Raw genomic sequence first — 24,365 nt, forward strand, 5'->3', positions numbered from 1 at the left:
CTTAAACAGAAAACTTGTGTGGGCTTTTAAGAAATTGCATGAATTAGGTCTGTGTTTAGGACTTGACAGTAGATGGATAGGCTGTGATGGCAGCAGAATGCTATGCCATTACCCAGGACTGGTGCCCGGTGGCCCTGTGTACCAAGGCTGGAATAGAAAAATTCTAGCTAGCCTGGAATGGTGGCCCACTCCTGTAATCCCAGCACTTGGGAGTCTGAAGCTGGAGAATCGTTTGCAAGTTTGAGACCAGCCTGGGCTACAAAGTGAGCCCAAAGCCAGCCTGAACTGCATATCAAGACCCTGTCTCAAAAAGACAAAAAAAAAGAAAGAAAAGAGAAAATCTTAGCTCTAAAGTGATAAAAACAGCGTGGTACTGGCAAAAAAAAAAAAGATACTCAAAGTCAGTAGAACAGATTAAAAGATGCAGAAACAACTCCAGACAGTCTGCTACCATATCTTTGACAAAGGGGCCAACAACCTTCACTGGAAGAAAATAGCTTTTTTAATACACAGTACTTGGAAAACAGGCTTTCCACATGATGTCTTTAAATGTGAACTAAATGAAAATTGAAACGGACTGAAGATCTAAATGTTAGAACAAACAATGTGCCAGAAGATAGAATAGGTAGAAGAAGTAGGTGTAGGCTAAAACTTCTTGAACAAAACCTTGATCACACAGGAAATGTTACAAAGAATCAATTAGGATCACTTTAAGCTTTTGCACAGGAAAAGAAAACACCAACAGAATGAGGAGACAATCCACAAAATGGGAAAAAATTTTACCAGCTATACTCTTCAAAGGATTAACGTCTAGAATATATAAAATATAAAAAAAAAAAAAAAACCTCAGAGTCTCCAGATTTAAAGACCTAATCAAACAATGGACATCTGAAATGAATAGACACTTCTCAGGTGAAGAAGTACAACAAATGTATGAAAAAATATTCAACATCACTGGTCATTTGTGAAACAAAACAACACTGAGATTCCATTTCACTCCAAAAACTGTGGCTATCCAGAACTCAGTAACAAATGCCCCATGGGGGAAAAGGAACTCTTCCTGCATTGTTGGTGAGAGTGTAAATTAGTACAACTTTTGTGGAAATCAGTATGATGACTTCTCAAAAAATGAAACTAGATGTTCCCTTTCTAGGCATCTTGATGAAAGTGTCATACTATAGTGATATATATATACACATTTATAGCACAGTTATAACAGCTAAATCTTGTAAATTGCCTATATGTCTTTCAGTGGATAAATAGATAAAGCATGATTTTTTTATATCCAGTACTATTCTGAAATAAAGAAGTATTCCTGTGCCATAAAAAGGATAAACTTGATCTATTTTTAGGTAAAGTGATATAGCTAATGAAATAAATGAGACACAACTTTAAATACCTCATTGTTTCTGTTGGAGCAAAATGATGGATATTGGACTTAGGAATAACATGTTTTAATGGGAAGGAGCACAAGGGAGGGGAACGGAAGAGAAAAAGGATATTAAAGGAAAAGAGTAAAAGACAAAAATGGAAACCAAACATAAATGGAGAGGGGAAGAAGGGTGAAGGGAGGGCAAGGGAATGGCAAAAAGAAAAAAAAGTTATATTTTGTACAGGTGCAAATTCCCTATGAATGTTATATATGGCAAATGGTTTTTAAAAATAAAACAGCCAAACACCGCACCGCCCCCCCCCCCCCGCCAAAATAGAGAAACTGTCTAGCTCTGAGTTTCTAGCTGGAAGTGAGAATAAATAATTTCTAAGGATAAGAGGTCAGGGCGCATAAATCCTTTCCTCATGGCCTCATGCCATCATGGAATGATGGCACGTGATCTTTTTCAACCTTTAGTTTTATCAGCTGTTAACTGGCAACATTTTATCTGAGCTAACTGCATAGATCTTCACAACTGTCCCTTGACTATGTACCTGTGCAAATAAAGTGGCAAAGACAGCAAAAATGAGTCGCAAATGAATCTTCCAAAAATATGGTCTATGAGAATGAGATTAGCTTTTATCTAATGAGATTAGCTTTTCCTGTTGAAATTCTTTCCCCATGCAATATATTTATTGGCATTTTTCTGAAGAACTAGAGTTACCAAAGGGACAATTTTGCCTTTGGGATTAAAATTTAAAATGGATTAAACAGAAAATAGAGAAGTGGAAAGAAAGAGATTAGAAGTAGGGTTGGAGGATAAAGGGGAATCCTGCCAACTTGGGGAAACTGGTACAGAACACTGAAGGGAAAGAGAGATGGAAGAGAAAAGGAAGAACAGAACCATATCCACAAAGAGGTTAGGAAACCACTTGCACACTCACATGTAAACAATGAAGACCGAGAAAACAAAAGGGAAACCAAAAAGTCCACTTCCAGGATTCTCTGGTTTCAGTAGTAGACAGCCTGCGGAGACAGAATCCAGTCTCATGGCAATCTGTCTCAGCAAATCAGCAGTTGCTTTATCATGGAGTAGTGGATACCCTCAGCAGGCCTACCCTGAGACCAGACTTGTTGGGCTGCTGCAGTCCATGTAGTTTCCACTGATCTGGGCCCAGCTAGGAGTTGCTAGTGGAAACCAGCAGCAGTTATGGGTTCTGGGCTTATCCGGCCTGACTCCAAACTGGCTCCTGACTAATGCCTCGCTCCCACAGAAGGACTGAGTCCTTTGTACTCACTGCCAGCAGTGCAGTCCCTATCCACTGCTCCTCTCCACTACCAGATCTCTGCAGAGGCCTCCGGGGTTGCCAGCCATAACCGTGGGTCCTCAAATTCAAACAGGTTCTCTTGCATAGTGAGTCCCGACTCAAGGCTCAGGCACCACCACCAGCTGCCACCTTCTTCATTGAAATTTTTCTTGTTACTCTCTCTGGGCTTCAATTCACACTTCAGATTCTTCCTGGGTCTAGCGGACTCCCTTCCTTCCTTCTTTTCTTCCACCCTTCCTTGTCTTCCTCAAGATGCTGTATTCCATTCTCTGGATGGTGACTCTCGGGCTGTTTTCTCTGCTGCTTACTGCTCCACTGTCTTCCTAGAAATTTTCCTGGAGACAGAATAGTGTCTCTTCCAAATTGCAGAATACTTGAAAATATCGTTCATCTCCCCTCTTCTGATTGCTAAGTGTGCTTGCATCTTAACCACTTAACAGTTTTTGCTGATCGTCATTCAGGCAGCACATCTGTTTATGAACTACCTATCCCAAGCATCACTCAGGCTGGCGCCATTTCAACTACTCAGTTCTCATATTAAACAAATGTGATACAGTTGTTTTTTATATTTCTTGTGTATTTTATAATACACAATAACTTTTATAAGTTAGTGAGAAATGCGATTTTTAGTCATCCTGTGTTTAAAGTATTGATAGTAAGTGGTTAAAACCATTCTTTAGGATATTTCTTGGTCTCTCCATTTTATTTTGCTCTTTTAAAATACATCCAGCTAAATGAAAAACATACCCCCCAACAACAGGCTAGTCTTAGCAGATGAAGAATATTATCCTGTCTTACAGTAGGCTACAGTTTTATTAATAACTAGTTTTCTTGAGTAAATGTTTATGAGACAAAACATTTAAGCAGAGTTGTAAGTTGTGGGGATCACCAGGAAAAGGGCAGGACAATCAGGCAAAAGCAGCAGAACCAGGGACCTGACAGTGAGAACCGAGTAGCTGCAGCCAGATGAGACCAGCTTGCAGAATGAGGGTGTGATGCCAGTCCTTCCTCTGAGCTTGATGACTTTTGCAAGTGTCATAAAAGGCAACAACTCATTTCAGAATAGAGATCTCCTGATGCACTGTCCAGTGCCTTTTCCAACAACTGCCAGGTCTCAGACATTCAGAACTCCAGTGTAAGGACTAAGATGGAGACAGTATTTGCTTTATTATTTGCAAAAGTACTATGAGACACAGATGTCTTTCACATTCTTCGTGAAGTGAAATAAGGTACTGCGGTTTAGGTGTGATGAAATATGCTTATGATCTCTGTTACTCAGGAGGCTGAGGCAGGAGGATCACCCGGCCAGCCTAGGCAATATACAAGACCCTATCTTAAAATGGAGGGTACAGGGTAGTTTGGGGATATAGCTCAGTGGTAGAACAGTTGCCTAGCATTCATATCACTGTGGGTTCAATCCCTCATTTACTATTAGAAAATAAATACTGCAGAGAAAATGCCTTTTTCCTGTTTGAGTGCCCTATTGAGAAACAAGCTTTACCCAAAAGGCATTTCTTGGAGTGCTAAATTGGGATTGTACTTACCTAGGGACTTACCTCGAGGGTGAGGGCCCCAGGGGGACAGGAGACACAGAACAGTTAGTGACTTAGAAAAATAATTTTAATTGGGCACTCCTCTGTTTCTGTTGTTTCTTCAAGATGCTACCATCATCTGTGTGTCGGCAATGGCCAGCAGCCTTCCAAACACCAGCCCGCAGCTTTCACTTCACTGTCGACGGGAATAAGAGAGCATCTGCTAAAGTTTCAGATTCAGTAAGTTTATGACCTTTTTCCTCCATTGTGAACAGTTGTCTTGTTCTGGAATGTATTCCAGTTTAATACGTTTGAGTATTGCACATAGATACAAAAAAATTCCCACGGGCATCCATTGCATTTATTTTTAGTGCAGTAATACTTAGTTGGCTGGGCGTGGAGGTGGTGTATGTCTGCACTCTGAAAGCTGAAGCAAGAGGATTGCTGCAAGTTTGAGGCCAGCCTAGGTTACATAGTGATTTTAAGTCTAGCCTGAACTACGTAGTGAGACCCTGTCTCAAAACAGAATTCGTAATACAGGCCGGGGATATGGCTCAGTGGCACCAGCATCTGCCTGGCAAGCAAGTTTGATTTCTGGTACCAAAAAAAAAAAAGGTACTGCAAATACAAAGATGAATATTGGCATTTTTGCTTGTCACTCTTACTCTATAGTCTAGATTTTAAGTCAAGTAAAACAATTAAAAGGAACAATATTCACTGTGATGACTGATGGAATCTCCACCCAGAATAGGATTATAGCCAAGAATGGTGGCGCATACCTCTAATCCCAGCACTGTAGAAACTGAGGCAGGAGGATTGTTGTGAGTTAAAGGCTAAGCTGGGCCACAGTAGTGAGTTAAGGCCAGCCTGAACTACATAGCAAGACCCTGTCCCAAGGGGGAAAAAAAAAAAAAAGAAGGAATAAGAATGTATAGTCACGTAAGTTTTTCCGTAAGGTTTTCCTGTTTAGTGGATATGTTCTGTCCGTGTTTTTTAAAAAAAAGGTGAGATTTACTTAGAAGTTCTTTTCTCAAGCTCCTAATAGTTCCTGAGTACTACTTGAAACTTTCTCAGTCATAAATCAGGCCCTTGGAAATTGGGCCTGATCCAGGGTTGCAGTCTGCAGGCAGATGAATTATGTATAATGTGCTTATTTAAACAAAAGCAACATTGTACCATTTCCGTAAGAAACCTAGTTAGTTTGGATACACTTTAAGCTTAGACTTGTTTAAGCATATCTGTATATAGGTAGGAATACAGAAAGAAAAGATAGTACTTGGAAGGAAAAAATATTTAGAACAGTCATTGATTACCTTGTTACTTTCCTCTGCTTTGGTTGGCAGAATTGACAGATGGCAGTCTTGAGCATCATTTCAGCTAATAGTGTGTTTCCTAGTCTTTAGAGCAGACCATCTGCTATTCATAAAATCTGATTGGTCCCTTTTCCACATGAGGCTGATACCGTATGTGTCTGTTCAGCCCTGGGGTAGGAATGCAAACCCTCTGCATAGCATTTGCTCTTTCTTTTGGTATTGACTTTATTTCCTTTAGGCTGATCTGCTGTGAATACAACCTTAATGTTTGGCACAGTTGATTGTGTTGGTTAACAGCTCAATTTTCTTTTCCAGATTTCAACTCAGTACCCAGTAGTGGATCATGAATTCGATGCGGTTGTGGTAGGCGCTGGAGGGGCAGGCTTGAGAGCTGCATTTGGCCTTTCTGAGGCAGGCTTTAATACTGCATGCCTTACAAAGCTCTTTCCTACTCGGTCACACACTGTTGCAGCACAGGTAAGACAAAGTGTTGATGCCTCACCGTCCTACACAGTAAAGCTCCCTCTGCCCACTGGACAGCAGCCACATTGGGGAGCACCCTTCAGCTTCCTCTTCTTCAGGGTCACTAGAGTTTTTTCCTTGGGAGCCTTGCAGGGCTAGAGCATCTGACCATGTCTCCTGCTACCCCTTTCACACTGTGGTTCACTTTCCTTCCCAGAACTTAGTTGATTTGCAGTGTGCTTGCAGAAGATGTGACTTTTCTTTTAGTCACCTTTTTGTCCCTGTGACAAAATACCTGAGATAATCAGCTTAAATTGAGGAGAAGTTTATTTTGGCTTATGGTTTCAAAGGTTTTAGTCCATGTTCCTTTGTTCCATTTGATGGAACAAATGTCACAGACCCAAAACATCTGTGACATGTGAACATCATGACAGAACATGTGACAAACAACACCATTTTACCTTATGGCAGTTAGGGTAAAAGAGAGAAAGAGACAGACAGACCAGGTCCTTTTCCCCTTTTAAGAGCACCCTCCCCCACCTTGCTAAAGGTCTGAACACCTCCCAGTAGCACTATGTGCTGGAGACCAACTTTAGCATGGCTTTTGGGGGCCACCCAAGATCCATAGCGCTTGTTAAGTATGGATGGCTCTGAGTTTTGATAATGACATAGATGTGCAGCATAGAAAATCAGTGGCAGTAATGTTGTGAATGTAGAGAAGATAGAAACATGGTAAGGAAAAAAAAAACGTGGTTTTATGGTTTTCTTTTATTTTTGACCTCCTGTTGGTAACACCAACCATGTGTACAGATAGCATTCCAAGGTCGCATTTGACTGTCTTGGGTCTGGGCTGTTTTCTCACCGAATACAAGGTATAGAGTGGCTTTCAGGAGCTAATCTCGGAAACAGCCTTCAGTGCAGGCTTCAGGCATTCTACTGCACAGGTAACTGATTTTAAAGCTGTGTATGAGCTAAAGAATGGATATGTCTTTGAAGTAATCATAGTCTACAAGGAAAAGTAGCTATGAATAAGTATTTCTAACTATCCTGTGTTAAAGCAACAATGAGTGAGAAGAAATGGAAAGAGAGTAGCTTGGCTTGAGTATCAGCTCTTGGGAAAGTTTAATCGAGGAAGACTAAAACTAGATGGGGGACTAGAGATTCCAAAGAAAGCTGAGAACTCTCAGAGACCAGTCTGCACCCTGACTTTTTTTTAATAGTAGCTAGCATTGATTGTGTACTTGCCATGCTGCACCTTTCTTTTATTTTATTGTGGGACTTAACATTTTTTATCAGAATCATCTTGGGTTTACAATTGGAAGGATTGGAGGATGGCAAGAAAGTTAACTTTTGTTCTGTTGCCACAAGGTTTTTGCTCTGTGCTAGTGATGATCATAACTGAAAGGTTGAAGGTATTGTAACTGAGGACACTGAGGCATAGTGATGCTGAAGAAATCCAGCTTGAATCTACTTGACTAGAAAGTTGTAATTGAACAATTAGAAAGAAAAGTTGGAAATTTACTTATTTTTTGTTGTAACCATACCTAAAGACAGATACTTTGTGAATTTCAAAGTTCTGGAGGCTGAAAGGCTAAGATCAGGCATGCATTTGGCCTCATAGTGAGGCTCCCTTGGCTGCCTCCCACCATGGTGGATGGCATTATAGCCGACGTGAGAAGAGGTTACATGACGAAATGGGAAACCTGAGAATGGGAGGGGCCGCTTTTGCTCTTCTGTGACAGTCTAGCTAAAACTACCCAGCTTCCCATGAGAAATGCCTCCCTTCCAAAGGAACAAGCTCCTTAAGATCTCTACACCTCTTAGCACCATCACACTGGAAAGCCAAACATCCAACATAGGAACCTTTGGAGAACACACTCAGATCGTATCAATATGCTGCTGTGAAAAAGAGATGCTCTAAAGAGTGGGAATCAAAATTAAGGAAGAAGAGAATAAAAGTTTGATTTGTCAGTATACATTGCTACATCCATTGGTTCCTTAAGGGATAGGATGCTGTTCACAGATAGCCAAAGGAAGAAGGGTGTGAAGTATGTGTCACACGTGCTTAAAAATGCTGTTAGAAAATTCTGTTGGGGCTGGGGATTTAGCTCAGCGTTATAAGCGCCTGCCTTTCAAGCAGGCAGTCGCGAGTTCGATCCCTGGTACCGATAAAAACGAAAAAGACAAAAAAAAAAACAGAAACATTCTGTTGTAAGATTACCTGATAAGTTTGATGGGTGTGTTTACACCTTCTTGGTCCTCTTGAGGCTTTAGGAGGTCTATGTAATCTCCATTTCAGAGGGAGATGAAGTACCCAGCCTAGTCAAAGAAGGGGCCTAGTCAGGGGAAGAGCTGTGGCTTGGGACCTATCCTGCCTGCTGTCCTTTAGCCTCACAGAGGGTTACTGCGCAAGGACCTGAATCACATTCTGGGGACGTGAAGGCTAGAAGATGCAAATGCAGCACTACTCATGGCTCACAAGGAATGCATTTGTTTCTAGGGGGGAATCAATGCTGCACTGGGGAACATGGAAGAAGATAACTGGAGGTGGCACTTCTATGACACTGTGAAGGGTTCTGACTGGCTAGGGGACCAGGATGCCATCCATTACATGACAGAGCAAGCTCCTGCCTCCGTGATTGAGGTAATGTACCAGAAGCACTCAGATCTTCTCAGGCACAGTCTTTTGTAATACAAAAAAAGTACCGGACAAAGAAAGGAGCCTGAGGATGATCCTTACTATAAAAACGGGCTGGAGATTAGCTCAGTGGTATAAGCGCCTGCCTGGCAAGCACGAGGTCATGAGTTCGATCCCTGGTACCAAAAAAAGAAAAAGTAGAAGAAAGTGATGCACATGTAGTGAGCCAAAAGAATGGCAATGAGCTGAGCTAAAAGGAACAGTTTCCATAAAACTGTTCACTTCACCTAACAAGGAAACTTTTTTCTGAAGGAATTGATTTTTTTCACAGAATATATTAGTATGAGTTTTGTAGATTTGTGTTAAAGTTGTTTAGGAAAAATCAACCCTGAATATCTTCACTTCTTTATAATAATAGGCTTTTGTTCTTGTTTCACAGCTAGAAAATTATGGCATGCCATTTAGCAGAACAGAAGATGGGAGGATTTACCAGCGTGCATTTGGTGGACAGAGCCTCAAGTTTGGGAAAGGTGGGCAGGCTCACCGGTGCTGCTGTGTGGCTGATCGGACTGGCCACTCACTGCTGCATACCTTGTATGGCAGGGTAAGGTGTCTGCGTCTGGATGTGGGGGCATGGTCTGGTAAGACAAGGCTCGTGGCGACCATGGGAATGGCTGAGAGGACAGCAGGGACTCAGTCCAGGCATTGCTTAAAAAGCAATAGCAGGGCCAGAGATACAGCTCAGTGGCATAAGCCACCTGTCTGGTAAGCGCAAGGTCACGAGTTTAATCTCTGGTACCAAAAAAAAAAACCCCGAAAAACAAAAAGCAATAGAAAACAACTGTTAAGATATATAATTATTGTTAATATGAAATTACTGGACATGCTGTGAAAAAGCATAAGTTATTTCCTGTCTGTTTTGGAAAATTGACTTAGTAATTGTTGCATACCAGGTTGGACCTTTTGGTCTATCACACTCCAAGTGTGGGAACAGCAAATATGCTTAAGTTCTTCTACCACTTCTGAGTTCATGGACTGACTCATTTGTTTTAATCCTTAGCTTTAAACTGGAGGACAACTTGAGGGACAGCAGTTATTGGGCAGTTAATAGTTAATGGACTCCTTTTGGTATAATCAGAGCATAAACATTTTTTTTTGTACCAGGGAGCAAACTCAGGATTGCGTGCTTGGCACTTATGCCACTGAGCTCAATCCCCAGCCCCAGCATCAACTTTTTTTTTTTTTTTTTTTTCAGTGCTGGGAATCAAACCCGGGTCCTTGGTACAGGCTAAAGGAGCCCTTCACCACTGAGCTACGTCCCCAGCATCTACATTCTTAACTCTATTGTTTGCAGATGGAAGGGGGACAAGCATTAGGACACCAGTGGCTTCCCTAGCGCTGAGTACATTGATACTGTAGGTATCAATGCCTGTGCTGGAGCTGTAGTGTGGGGGCCGGCCCAGGTTTCCAAAGCCACTTATCTTCATTCAGGGACTATTAGGCCAGCACAAGGAGCACTGTCCAGTGTTGCTCTCTGTGAGCTCCTGGGTGATTTGAACTATCCCATGGGCAAGCACTAGCCCTGTGTGGCCATTGCAGTTATAGCTGGTGTGACTGAGAAATTGAAATGAATGTTTTCATTAACAAAGTTGCCACATGTGGCCAGTAGCTCTGGCCTGGGTCATGACCCGGCCTCACTGTGGCACCAAGTTCTGAGTGCATTTAGTGCTGCATGCAGTCATAGGAGAGCTGGGAGTAAGACACGCATGGCCAGCAAGAGCAGTGCAGAGCCTGCGGTACTGTTGGGTGTTTGCGTTCTTCATACATTTCCGGTACAATGCTAAAAGCAGAATGCCTTGTGCTTTCACGGTGGCATAGGCATTGATTTCAGGGTGAGGTGAGGGCTGGGGGTTTAGCTCAGTGGCATAAGCACCTGCCTTGTAAGCATGAGATTGTACGTTCAGTCTCTGGTACCAAAAAAAAAAAAAAAAAATAGAGTGCTGTCCAATGTGAGGTATTGCTTGTGACTCTTTCAACCGCAGAGTCTCCTTAGACTTAGCTCATCTGTTTGCAGGCTTATGCTTTAACCATTCACATTTTAAGTGTTTGTTGACTGAATCTTAAGTATTTGTTGACTTAACCCTAAATTTAATTTAAAAGGTGGGATCTTTTTCTTGTAGTCTCTGCGATATGATACCAGCTATTTTGTAGAGTATTTTGCCTTAGATCTCCTGATGGAAAATGGGGAGTGCCGTGGTGTGATTGCACTGTGCATAGAAGATGGGTCCATACATCGCATAAGAGCAAAGAACACTGTTATTGCTACTGGGTATGGGATCTATTTTTCATTTCATTTCTCTATAGAAAAGTTGAATTTCAGGGCTTCTTTAATAAAAATGTGGATATTATACAATAATGGTTCAGACATAGGTCTTGGTAAAATCTTGCAAAGGAGGTAATCTTCCCAAGCCTTGGCATCTTACCTTGTGGAAGCAGAGGTGGCTGGAACACAGTGCACCACAGCCATATCAGAGGCTGTTCTCAGGGGCAGCAGGAGGTCACTGAGGGTTGCATGGCTTGTCCTCCTGCTCTGAGGTGAAGAAACAGCCTGCAAAGTCACAGGACATGTTCTGGTGTCACCTTCCTGGCTTTCCTGGCTGCTGTGCATACTGACCCTCTAAAATAGAAACATCCTGTTTTTAGGGTTTGTTTGTTTTAAAGAGGGTAAAATTACACAGAACAAAATAGGTCGTAACAATGTAAGAGACACAGATTACAAAGCAAGACAACCAGAGATCTTCACTGTCTATCATATTGTCTCTTGTTTTCTTCCAAACAATTGTCCATATCTTCACATACAATGAATTCATACAAAACAAGATAGTATAGAACTGATCAGAACAGAATGAAGACATTTTAGGTCTTCAAGAACAGACAATAGGGAAGTCAACAATAGCTGCCATAATGTCTCTCATTCTTTTCAAAATAGCTGTCTGTACCTTCATGTATGTTGAAATTAAACAAAACAGACTAAAATCACTCTGAACAAAGAATAATTGTATGACTAGATTTCATATCATGATGCTGTGGAATCAGTACTGGGTACCTTAGTATCTGTTTTTCTTTAAAGTAGCTGTTCATGATTCTCATAAACTTTTTAGAAGTACTACACATACATGAGTCTCTACATTTATAACCATCTTTTCCATATTAGAGGGAAGAACAAAACAAAAAAAGACAAAACAAAACAAATACCTAGAAAAACACAAAATGAAAAAGACATATAAACAATAATAGCAAAGAGCCCAGTACACTGACAATATAGGCTTTCAGAACAAGGTGGTAGGAGCATAACTGGGGTTATTATTTTACATAATGATCTTCATGAGTTCCTCAGATCACTAATCAGTAATATGCACAATTATTCCAATCTTATGAATGTTAACTATTTTGTTCCAAGAACTTAGCTTGTAGCACAATCATCTTAGCTATCCTGTGTGTTTATATAATTTCAGACATTTTTTTCTTTTTCCTCATTTTCCCTGAGATACTATTTTTCCCCTTTCAGTAGATTCTTAGCCTTTCACTGTAATTACTGAGTTTTTTGTATCTTATATACTCTTAACATTTCCTACACTAGGGAAACTATGTGGTATTTACACATGTGAATTTGATTTATCTCGCTTATGAGTATGGTCCCTAGTTGCATCCATTTACTTATAAATATCTCAATGTGATCATTATTTATAGCAGTAGTACTCCATTGTATAAAAATACCACATCTTTTTTATCCATTCCTCAGTTGATGGGTATTTAGGTTGTTGCCAAGATCTGGCTATTACAAATTGTGCTGCTATAAACATGGGTGCACATATCTCAATGTGGTACGATGTTTTCAGTTCTTCTGGGAATATGCCCAGAAGTGGGATAGCTGGGTCAAATGGGACTTCCAATCCCAGCTTTCTGAGGAATCTCCAGACTGACCTCCACAGTGGTTGCACCAGTCTACGCTCCCACCAACAGTGCAAGAGAGTTCCTTTTTCCCCACAGCCTCTCCAGCATTTGTTGTTGATAGTTTTCTTTATCCTGGCCATTTCTTCCAGAGTGAAATGGAACCTCAGGGTTGTTTTAATTTGCATTTCTCTAATGACCAACGAACATCCTGCTTATTTGTTTTTTGTTTGGTTCTGGGACTCGAACTCACGACCTTGCGCTTGTCAGGCAAGCGCTTCAGCTGCTGAGCTAAATTCCCAGCCTAAAACATCCTGTTTATGCAGTGCTAAAAATAACTAAATTTTACTTTATACACTGATTTTTACCATTTTAAAATTAAGAAATTTCATTATAGCAAAGGGAGCAATCAGCAAAATGAAAAGGCAGCCAATAGATTAGATGATAATACAAACCTATGCCTAATAAGTTAATATTCAAAATATATAATGAATTTATCCAACCACATAGCAAAAATGCTCAGATAATCTAACTAAAAAATGGACATAGGGCCTGAATAGACATTTTTCCAAAGAAAACACACACATAGCCCACAGGTTTTTGAAGAGATGCTCAACATCACTAATAAGAATTCATATTAAGCCAGGGACATAGCTCAGTGGCATAAGCACCTACCTGATAAGTGCAGGATCCTGAATTTGATCCCCAGTATTAAAAAAATTCAAATCAAAATCACAAGGAGATAACACCTCACACCTGTGAAGCTGGCTGATTGTAAAAAGAAAACAAATTTGATGAGGAATATAACATAAAGAAAAGGGAACTCTTAGACTGGTGGTGAGCATGTAAATTGTAGTGTGAAATTTTCTCAGACAACTAGGATTACAGCTATCATATGATCCAGCAGAGTCTTACCCCTAGATGTATATCCAGAATCAGTGAAGCCAGCGCATCCTGGAGATATCTTCATGCCCATGTTCATGATAGTATTCATGGTCACCTAGATACGCAATCAGCCTGTTGATTGATGGATAAAGAAGTGATTTATATAGGCATTGAAGTACTCTTCAGCCATAACAAAGAATACCTGGAAGATGTTAAGCTAATGAAAGTAGCCAAGCACAAAAAAACAAATACTACATGATCTTACTTGTATATAAAATCAAAGAATGACAAACTCAGAAATAGTAAAATGGTGATTGTCAGAAAGGATGTGGGTCCAAATCTGAATCACAAGATAAATTAGTTCTTAGACTTATATGCACACAGCATACTGGTTATGATAATAATAATGCACATATAACTGAAATGTACTGAGGTTGAAGAATCCACACCATAAAGGATAATTTTGTGGTTGGTAGAAGTTAACTGACTTTATTGTAGTAGTCACTTCATAGTGTATACTTGGATTGTCATGTTGGACACTATCTTAGTTTTCTTGTTGATGAGATGAAATACTCAACACTCAAAAGTTAAAAAAAGTTTTTTTTTTTTTTTTCAGCTCACAATTTGTAGAAGTTTCAGTCTATAACTGGGCAGCTCTGAGGCAGGATAGCGTTGCAGAGGGGCATCACAGGGGAGAAACAATTCCTAGCAGGCAAAAGCAGTGTGCAACAAACTGTGACCCTCTTTCTGCCCCTTATGTCCTGTCCTGGCTACCACCCTGAGGGCAGGTAGCACTCACACCCAGAGTGGGTCAGCTTTAATCCTACTATTGCACCACAAATCACTCCCAGCATCACAGAGAAATCATTCAAATGGCACAAAGTACCAAAATACAAATGAGCCTCCCTTCTCTGTCAACAAGTTACAGTATCAACAGGCGTGGCCTCCTTTGTCATGTGGTACATGCATAAGCATGTGCTTAGACGGGGTGTATGCCAGCAATGCCTGAGGCTGCTCTGTAGGTTCTGTGGTTCCTTAAGTCAGGAGGTCCTGGCATTTGCTGCTGTGTGTGGTCACTGCACTCTTGTCATTTTCAGAGGCTATGGGCGGACCTACTTCAGCTGCACGTCTGCCCACACCAGCACTGGTGATGGCACAGCCATGGTTACCAGGGCTGGCCTTCCCTGCCAGGACTTGGAGTTTGTGCAGTTCCACCCCACAGGTAGGACCCAGTGCCTTGCCTGGCATTGCGCTCATTGGTGTCTTGTAAGTATGTGGTGCCTACGTAGTTATCAACAGTTTCAGATACTGACACTCTTTGGTCCTCAAGAAGATTTCTTATTGATCAATTAAAAGCAGTTTGGTATGGATTTATTTTGTGGAGAACATCAGGCCCCACTACTAATACAAATTAGGATGCAGATGGGAAAGAGCTCATCATGGGGGGAAATGAGGTTTTCCTGGCCCATTACATGGTTGTGGATGCACATACAGAGTCAGAAGCTTTAACACAGGGTGACAATTGACATAGAGGGTGTTGGCCTGCAGTGAGTCTGCAGAAGACAGATTGAGGTGACTGGTCCTGCGCTCCCTGGGCCACTGCTCTGGCCTGGAGTTAAGGAGCCTAGCAGGTAGTGCTGAAGAACTAGGATTTTTGTTTTTGCTCTGACTATTTCCCCTCTGAGCCCTGGCAGGGATGAAACATCTGTCAAGGTTTTGTTGTTGTTGTTATCTAATAAACTGTCACTGAGCCTCTGGGTGTCCACTATCAAGTGCTATTGGAAAGTCCCATTTCTTATTTCACAACATTTGAGAAACCACCCAAAAATGCCACGGAAGCTAGGGAAAATGAAAGATAGGTAAGAGACAATCAGCATTCTTGGTTTTTAAAACATACAAAAACATTTCATGTACTCAAGAAAATTTTAACCTAAAAGAAATCATATGCATTTATTTATTTACTTATTGGCATCTTCTGTTAATATTTGAGACTTGACATTGCTTATTTTTTTTCACATTCAAGGACTCAGTCATGGTTAAAAGTACAGACCTCACCATGCTAACTAGGTTTGAATTTTGGCTCTGGCCTTCCCAGCTGGGTGATTCAAATGAATTACATAGCTTTAATTAACTTGCTTGTCTCTGAGGGTGGGGGTGATATTACACGGAACATGGTGAGCGAAACTGTATACAGCGGGCCAGGGATATAGCTCAGTGGCACAGCACCTGCCTGCCAAGCACAAGGTCGTGAGTTTGATTCCTAGAACCAAAAAAAAGTATACAACAGTTAGTCCATAGCAAGTACAACCTAAGTAATGGCAATAGTAATTTCTATCCTTGTTGCTATTTGAGTACCTTCGATAAAAAGGAATTATCTGAGCTGATTCTTGGTGAAAGAGTAATTACCACAGGGGCTGGGAATTTAGCTCAGCAGCATAAGCTCCTGCCTCGCAAACATGTGATCATGAGTTCAATCCCCAATACCAATTTAAAAAAAGAAAATTTAAAAAAAAAGAGTAATTACCATGTTCATGGTACAAAATTATGTTCAAAAATTTAAAGTCAAGGCATTGAGTGCACATGGAGTTCAGTGAGTCCTGGGCAGCATTCTCTCACTGGGTGACACCATTCCTCCTGGACCTGTTCTGTGCATTCAGCTTCTTCAGTGCTTGTTATGCACACTTACTTCACTTCTTGACTTTGTTTCTGTGCTTTGAAGTGTAATACCCATTGTCTGCCCCAACCCTTGATCTTGAAAAAGAATTAGGCATCTAAATTATGTGCCTAGCCATTGTTCACTTACAGATGTTTGGTACTTGGGCTTTTTACAGGTATATATGGTGCTGGCTGTCTCATCACAGAGGGATGCCGTGGAGAAGGCGGCATTCTCATTAACAGTGAGGGCGAGAGGTTTATGGAGAGATACGCACCTGTCGCAAAGGACCTGGCATCCCGAGACGTCGTATCTCGGTCCATGACTCTGGAGATCCGTGAAGGAAGGTGTGTGATTCACTTCCAGACAGATGAGGGTGTGCATGTGGGTACACACACCACACAGGCGCACACATCCAGCACGCAGGCTGACCACTTCTCCTGCACTTCTTCTTTGCTGCCGCTTAATCGCGTCTACATTTTCACATCTGGATTGTGCAGCTTTTCACTTTGAGCACCCACTTTGTCTCCTACCCACAATCAAAAAATTACGTTACCTTCTCACTGTTGTCCATGAATTTCTAGTCTTTTTCTACTATATTTTTGGAATTTTATCCAGTTAAGTATAAATCTTTCTCATCTCAGGTCTGTGAGAAGGGTATGATAGGCACCCTGTGGGAGAGCAAGACACAGCACCCCAAAATTGTGTTATAGCCCTCATGCCACAAGTGTTTGCAGCCTTTGGGATTTGGTCATACGTGTTCCTTAGTGAAAACTCCAGGTTCCAAGTGCCTGACCCAGTTCTTTTGATTGTTGTGGGCAGTTTCACTATATAGTTCAGGCTGGCTTTGAACTCACTATGTAGCCCAAGTTGTTCTCAAACTCGCAGCAATCATTCTGCCTCATTTTCCCAAGTGCTAAGAATACAGTATATACCACCACACTCAACTCTAAACCTGTTCTTCAGTGCAGTGACTGTGATCTGTGCCTGGTAGTGTGCCTCTGTCGATTTTATGTTTTATATAAAAATGAAGAGTTGGATGGCTTTTCAGAGTACTTGACACAGGACTTTTAATGCATTTACCAGGGGAAATGCAGCATATCTTGGTCAGGATTAGAGTGTGAGCTTGATTACTGTAGGGCTTTTTTTGTTGGTTTTTTGTTTTGTTTTGTTTTTCATTTTTTTTTGTTTTTGTCTTTTTGAGGTAGGGTCTCACTATGAAGTTTAGGCTGTCCTTGAGCTCACTGTGTAGCCCTGGCTGGTCTCGAACTTGAATAGATCCCCCCTCCTTGTACCCTTGAGTGCTGGCATTACAGGTGTGTGCCACCATGCTCAGCTGCTATAGGGTTTTTATATCTGTTGTTGGCACACAGTAGATGCTTAAAGAATATTGGATAAAAGAACAACCCAAATGGAAAACTTCCTTCAGAAACAACATTGAATTCACATGTGTCCACAATGAGCGGTTGCTCCTGTTGCTGTTCTTTTACCTCATGTTAAAACACTCTGTTTTGCCAGGGGCTGTGGCCCAGAGAAAGATCATGTCTTCCTACAACTACACCATCTTCCCCCTGAGCAGCTGGCCACACGTTTGCCTGGCATCTCAGAGACGGCCATGATCTTCGCTGGTGTGGATGTCACCAAGGAGCCGATCCCAGTCCTCCCCACTGTCCATTACAACATGGGTGGAATTCCCACCAACTACAAGGGACAGGTGAAGATACCTCTCTGCTACCCTTAGATCTTAGAAGCAAGAACAAAACTACGTTGTGTTACTTGGTAGTGTGTACTTACTGTAAGTTGCTATTTCTGGACAGCAGGCAGAGCCTCAGGTTGCAAAGTTTGCATTCATTTGGTAATAACAGTTCATTATCAGTAGTGTATTAATTCTGCCATAGATCTAATATCATGAGCAGTTTTTTGCTTTTATTACTCTCCTGGATGATGCTTTTGTTATTTTTACAGTGATTTTATCAGTCTCTGATCTTTACCATTGGTATGCAAGGTGATATCAGCTGGCCCTTCCACTTTGGTCTCCAGGTCAGGGTTGGGAGGTTTGTTATTCTCCCTTCAGAGATCAACAGTGAGTAGAAAGGTCCAAAATGCCCCAGTCTTCCTCCCATTGATGGCATGCTTTTTTTCCCCGCCCCCGTTTTGAGACGGTCTCGCTATGCATTTCAGGCAGGCCTTGCACTCACTTTGTAGCACAGGCTGGTCTCGAACTTGCAGTCCTCCTGCCTCAGCCTGCCAAGTGCCACCACACCCGGCTGTCAATGGCTTTCTGTCTGCCATACACCTTGGTCTGAGCCAAGATCACACAGTGGCCAAGCTGGGTGTTTAAGACAGGCTCTAGTGTACAGTGGACCTGGGGGAAAAGCCACATGGGGTCCTTTGGCTTATTCATCATGGTGAGTGTTCAGGAAAAGAGGAAAACTGGGGATACACTAGAAGGCTCTTTCCGAGACAGCAGACACTATCTTCTTTCCTACCTCAAGCTTAGAAGTCCATTCTGGGTTGGAGGAGCTTGTGTCAACCCCAGTACCTGTCTAATTTGAAATCTTCCCCACAGGTGCTGAAGCATGTGAATGGCCAGGATCAGGTAGTGCCTGGCCTCTATGCCTGTGGGGAGGCCGCCTGTGCCTCAGTGCATGGTGCCAACAGGCTTGGTGCAAACTCCCTTCTGGACCTGGTGGTCTTTGGACGGGCCTGTGCCCTGAGCATTGCAGAGTCTTGCAGGCCAGGTATGTGCTCTCTTCAAGCAGCCAGGTTATTCAGGAATCTTGATTACTTGTTAAAAATATGCCCAGTACTTGCGTAGTCTAGTTTTCCTCCTGAAGTGAAGAGCAGAGAAGTCCAGAGATTTTGTGGTAATGATGGTAAAGTTAGGCGAGCTGGGAGGAAGTCTGTAACAGTTAAGATGAGGGGTTTTTTTTTTTGGTTAATTTTTTTTCCAGTTGTTATTTTGTGCTTTAAAATATCATAATTGAGCTGGGTGTGGTGGCACACACCTCTAATACCAGTACTCAGGAGGCTGAGGCAGGAGAATCATTGCAAATTTGAGACTAGCCTGGGCTACAAAATGAGTTCAAGGCTAGCCTGAACTGCATAGGGAGCCAAAAAAAGTGAAAAAATAAAGTATCGTTATTAGGAAATCGTTATTTTGAGTGAAAGCTTATTAAATGCTGCTTTCCTGGCAGAGATTATTTATTTGCAATGAAATATTTTAAATAGTAGGGATAAAAGAATAATTTTTGGTTCTTAGTAAAATGAGTCTGTTCTAAAATAAACTACAACTCATTTTTATTAAAGAAGAGGTGATGCAAGCAAAGGATTGGATTATGGCTCCTGTCTTTCAGGGGCAGGATGTGTTTTGATTGATCTTTTTTTTAAGGAAATTTTTAATGTTTTTTATTCATTATAAAAGTAATGCTTGTGCCAGAATTAAAAAGAAATAACCAAGTGTGTTGGTGTACTTAATGCCAGCACTTGAGAGGTGAGGCAGGAGGATCACTGTGAGTTTGAGGCCAGCCTGAACACAACAAAACCCTGTCTCCTGTCTCTTTGTCTTTGTTCTTGCAAAGACAAGATTAGGCCATGGCAGTAGATGTTCCTCAGTCTGGTGTCCAGGTCACTGCTGGCTGAGGCTGCTCCATACTCTTCCCAAGTCCTGGCAAGGCTCTGAAACGCCTACAAGTATCACTCAGAATTCATCTGCTTTTCTAAAATATTTTTTAAAAGTTAAATTCTAACCTCCTCTTCTTTTTATTTTTTTAGGAGATAAAGTTCCTCCAATTAAACCAAATGCTGGGGAAGAGTCTGTTATGAATCTTGACAAGTTGAGATTTGCTGATGGAAACATAAAAACATCAGAACTGCGCCTCAACATGCAGAAGGTAGGAACGGTGCTAGCCCCGCTGCCCACACAAGTATGTAGGACAAACAGTAGGAGCCCTTATTGCCTCAAATAAGAATATATGAGTGGTCAGGAAGCCTCGTATAGACAGAAGACTGAAGATCATTAATCCAGGCAGAAGTAGTGGCCCCTTGGCATCAGGGTTGTGACTTCTCTGCTGGTGTGAGCCTGGTGTCCATCCCAAACCTGCTCTGGCTGTCACATGTCTCACAGCATGAAGGAAGCACAGGGAGATCTGTATTTCCAGTTTTAATATAAATGGCTACATGTGGTTAATCTCTCTGAATTAGAAAACACAGGCTTAGATCACTAAAAAATAAAGTATAAAACAGAAAACAAATTCTTCTAAAATAGGAATTCTTGGTCCATGAATGAGAGTTTTCTCTACTTAGGATTATTTGTGGAAATTGGGTCATGTGTATGTCTTTTAAAAAGAAGCTCCTGCGAGGTGTGGTGGTACATGCCTGTAATCCCAGTCCTTGGGTGTCTGAGGTAGAAGAAATGATGCAAGTTTGAGGCCAGCCTGGACTACAGAGTTCAGGGCCAGCTGGAACTACAGAGTAAAACCCTGTTTCAAAAAAAAAGTCCCTTCTTTAATCCTATTCGGAAAGGGGCCCAGTGACTCAAACACAGTCACCAAAGGGAACAGATTATTTACCGCTTTGCTCAGAGGTCTGTGTGCTCCTGTCTTCTGGAAGGACTGGGCTTTAGCAAACTTTGTGAGAAAAATGAGGCACAGAAGTGGACCGAGTTATACTTAGCAGGACTGAGCAGGTAGTGGTATTGGGGCAGAAACCAAGAGGAATAACATAGTCACTGTGTTTGGTGAAACCTTGCACTGGATATTGAGCCAGAAAACCCATGTGATACTCTGAGGTGGAAATAGTAGAGGCATTACCTCCCACCAGAAGGCATAGCCTCCAACCTGCTGAGTGCAGACACTGTTGGAAGTGGAGTCACTCAACAAACAGCTGGGAATCCCTGTATTCAAGGAAGATGCAGTTTTGGGAAGAAAGCAATTTTTACACTGACTGTAGCTTATACAGAAGAAATCAAAGAAATGTGATATATATCTACAAAATTGTCTTTACTTACATGTTTACCTAAAAACCCCAAGGCATAACCAAAAAGCAGGCTAGTAAAAAATGTCTTGATAAAACATTTATGTAGAAACTAGTAGCTTTTAATATTTCAGTACCGGGCTTCTCCTAAATCAATAATTATTTACAGTACAGATAAAAAAAAAATATAAAATTTAAGATATGAAAGAATGTTTAATTACCAAATTCTGAAACAGTTTTTGTCACTTGTCCTAAGAAACCATAGGGACAGTGTGCATTACAATTTTACAATTATGTATCAGTTTAAAGAATGTTAGTGGAAATGTCTCCCAGTTAAAGCTGTGTTAGTCTGATATCAGTAGAGGAAGAGGTCAGTGGATCAAAGTAGAGCCCAGAAGGTGGCTTTGACTAGAGAGAGAATAGAGGACCTTATTCAGCAGGTAGCCCTGGGCATTTGACCACAGGTCAGTGGGTACTCAACTTCTCAGCATAGCAGAGTGATCTTGAAAACTTGGAAGTTTTTTTCTTGGGCCATGTATTATGACCATAAATATAATCATAAAGGCATTTGAATATGAGGTACTAACAGAATGATCAGAGGCCCAACAGCTGGGAAAGGCCAGCCGTTAACGGTCCCCAGGCCTCTCGGCTCCTCCTTCTCCCCCTGACCCACCTCTGCAGCTGCCGCAGCCCTCTACATCCTCTAAATATGCCCTACTTTGTATCACAAGGGGGTGCTGTAGGCCTGTGTCCCAATTGTCAAAGAGCCAGGTGTCCTGAGGTCTATACAGAGGTGCTATATTTTCATACAGGAATTATTAGTTATGTGGTTTATTTAGTACCATTCAGAGCACCCTGCTTAAGAGAAAGTCCACCTGTGGTAAGCTGTGTTTCCGAAAGTGGTGCCAGATATGTAAATCATTTCTCTTGGTGAGATAAACAGATTTGCTAGGCAATTGGTACTATATAGAATAGAATAATGGGAACTTTTTTAAGATTTCATCAAAATTTCATTTTAAAATTCAAAAGTGGCACATGCTTATAAAATCTTAGCTACTCAGGAAGCTAAGGCAGTGATATCACAAGTTTAAGGCCAGCCTGGGCTTTTAGTGAGTCATATGCTAAATATTTTTAAAATGGAGAGATTAGGGATATTGCTTAGTAGTAGAGCACTTAGCTGGCATGTATGAGGAGGACCTCCTGTTGCCAGAAAGAACCACATACACACACAGTCTGAGAGTTTATCTGTTTAGTTTAAGTAAATATGTTAACATAAAATGAAATGCAGGAAAACTAGTCTAAAGGTTTTAACAGTTATCTGGTGTGGCTCCTGGAGATTCTAGTTTACCACTGATACTGTTAACATACTGTCTTAGTTACCTTTCTCTGGTTGCTGGGACAAACTGCCAGACACCCAAAATTTAAAAAGGAAAGGTATACTTAGCTCACAGGTTGTGGAGGTTTTAGTCCGTAATCAGCTGGCTCCAAAGCAGAGTGACATGGCACAGGGACAGCACTTCTAGGTAACAGAAGACAGCAAAAGCAGCAAGAGCAAAAAGTAGGGGAGAGTAAGCTTCGTTTATATTTAATCAGGCTACCTGGCCCCTAGGGCAAATGTAGCACCCACGCCAGATCTCTGCCCTCTTCTTGCATAGTATGAGGATGTTCACAAAGTAAGGATCCTGGCCCCATGCGAAGTCCCATAGTTAAACTTTTTCAAGTTGACACAGTGTATCAACCATTATACAGACCATGCAGACTCATGCTGCAGTGTTCCGTGTGGGAAGTGTACTGCAAGAAGGCTGTGAGAAAATTAGCCAGCTCTATGGAGACCTGCAACACCTGAAGACGTTTGATAGGGGTGAGCCAAGAGGGTGGGGCCTGCCCTCTGCAGGGGTCTTCATGTTGGGCCTGTTTGCCTGGCTGAGTTCCATGTCTGCTATCTGGATGGCCTTGGCCATGACTGTAAAACTAGACCCTTGTGACTGGATCCTGTCCACTTCTCATGGGTCTGTGTGTGTCCCCAGGAATGGTCTGGAACACAGACCTAGTAGAGACCCTGGAGCTGCAAAACCTGATGCTCTGTGCCCTGCAGACCATCTATGGAGCAGAGGCACGGAAGGAGTCACGAGGTGCCCATGCCAGGGAAGATTACAAGGTATGTGGAGTTAAGCTTGTGCACCTGGTGCATTCCTGGGGCTGCCACTCAGCGGCTGCTTTGTACACTTACGTTTTCCCCTTTAACTTTTACTTTTGTTTTCACTGGCTTCAGAATCATGTGAATTTGAGTTAGTACCTTAGCCAAGCAGGACTGATTCTCTATGGGCTGAGGGTCCTATGGCTAGGAAATGTTAACTTAGTGATTGAAGTGTGGGGTAAGTAATTGCTTCATACCTAATGTCAGCTTGGGAAGGGAATCAGAACCCTTTTTAGATGGACTAGTGAGTGCAGAGCACACACAGTGGTTTAGGATTCTGCATATGACAGTGGAATACAAGGAAAAAGGGCTCGGGATATGGCTGCAAAGTCAGGAGGATGCTTCAGCTGAAGGATAGACTCTCTGTAAGACACAACATAGGCTTTAGCCCAGTACAATGCAGGGTGACACAATTGGTTAAATAGGAGGGGTTTGCATTTATTGTGAAGTTTTATCGCTATCCTGCAATGACCAGATAGATGAAGGGAAAAATGATTGATGGTCATATTCCCAAGTATGTACTAAGGCTGAAAGTTTGTCCAGAGTTGGCTCTTGGGCTGAGGTGAATGAGTTTCAGTGTGAGGCAGGACTGAGAACCCATAGCTCAGGAACTGTGTGGCCACCCTCCTCATCCAGGAAAGAAGAGCCTCCTCCACTAACCCCACATTCACCAGAAACAGCCAAGTATTTGGGTCCCTGGTTTTTACTGAAAGAGGATGTTGCTTTTATGTCAAGCAGCATTTTCCTTACTAGCTTTTAGGTATTCTGAGAGTTTTTGATGTTTTAATATAATTAAAATAGTTAAATAAAAATAACTGAAAGCATTGGGAAAATCTCCCAGGATGTGGGCAAAAGGAAACTGATAAAGTTTTAGGTTTATAGATAATACCTAAATCTAATATCCACCCATGGAGTTGTATAAAAAAATGTAGTAGACACTGCACTCACTGCAAGCTACAAAACCCACCGGCTGTCACTAGGTCCTGAACTTAATGCTGTCTGCCTCCTGTGCGTGGTTTTAATATTTGCTTCATTTCCTGACAATGACCTGAATGATTGA

At 41.7% G+C, this 24,365-nt stretch overlaps 1 protein-coding gene across 1 annotated transcript in view; it reads left to right on the top strand.

Moving 5' to 3' along the window:
* Sdha (succinate dehydrogenase complex flavoprotein subunit A) overlaps positions 1-24,365 on the top strand; it is a 30,638-nt gene that overhangs the window by 944 nt on the left and 5,329 nt on the right. The window contains exons 2-13 of the mRNA XM_063257901.1: positions 4,359-4,472; positions 5,861-6,022; positions 8,508-8,651; positions 9,085-9,249; positions 10,826-10,974; positions 14,579-14,703; positions 16,313-16,481; positions 17,653-17,848; positions 18,704-18,875; positions 19,909-20,027; positions 22,858-22,969; positions 23,136-23,266. Coding sequence (XP_063113971.1) covers positions 4,359-4,472; positions 5,861-6,022; positions 8,508-8,651; positions 9,085-9,249; positions 10,826-10,974; positions 14,579-14,703; positions 16,313-16,481; positions 17,653-17,848; positions 18,704-18,875; positions 19,909-20,027; positions 22,858-22,969; positions 23,136-23,266 — 1,758 coding nt within the window. The remainder of the gene's footprint in view (positions 1-4,358; positions 4,473-5,860; positions 6,023-8,507; positions 8,652-9,084; positions 9,250-10,825; positions 10,975-14,578; positions 14,704-16,312; positions 16,482-17,652; positions 17,849-18,703; positions 18,876-19,908; positions 20,028-22,857; positions 22,970-23,135; positions 23,267-24,365) is intronic.

Source organism: Cavia porcellus, unplaced genomic scaffold, assembly GCF_034190915.1.
Source record: "Cavia porcellus strain 051 isolate PalLab524CR breed Dunkin Hartley unplaced genomic scaffold, mCavPor4.1 scaffold_11, whole genome shotgun sequence".
In the NCBI taxonomy this organism is placed as follows: domain Eukaryota; kingdom Metazoa; phylum Chordata; class Mammalia; order Rodentia; family Caviidae; genus Cavia; species Cavia porcellus.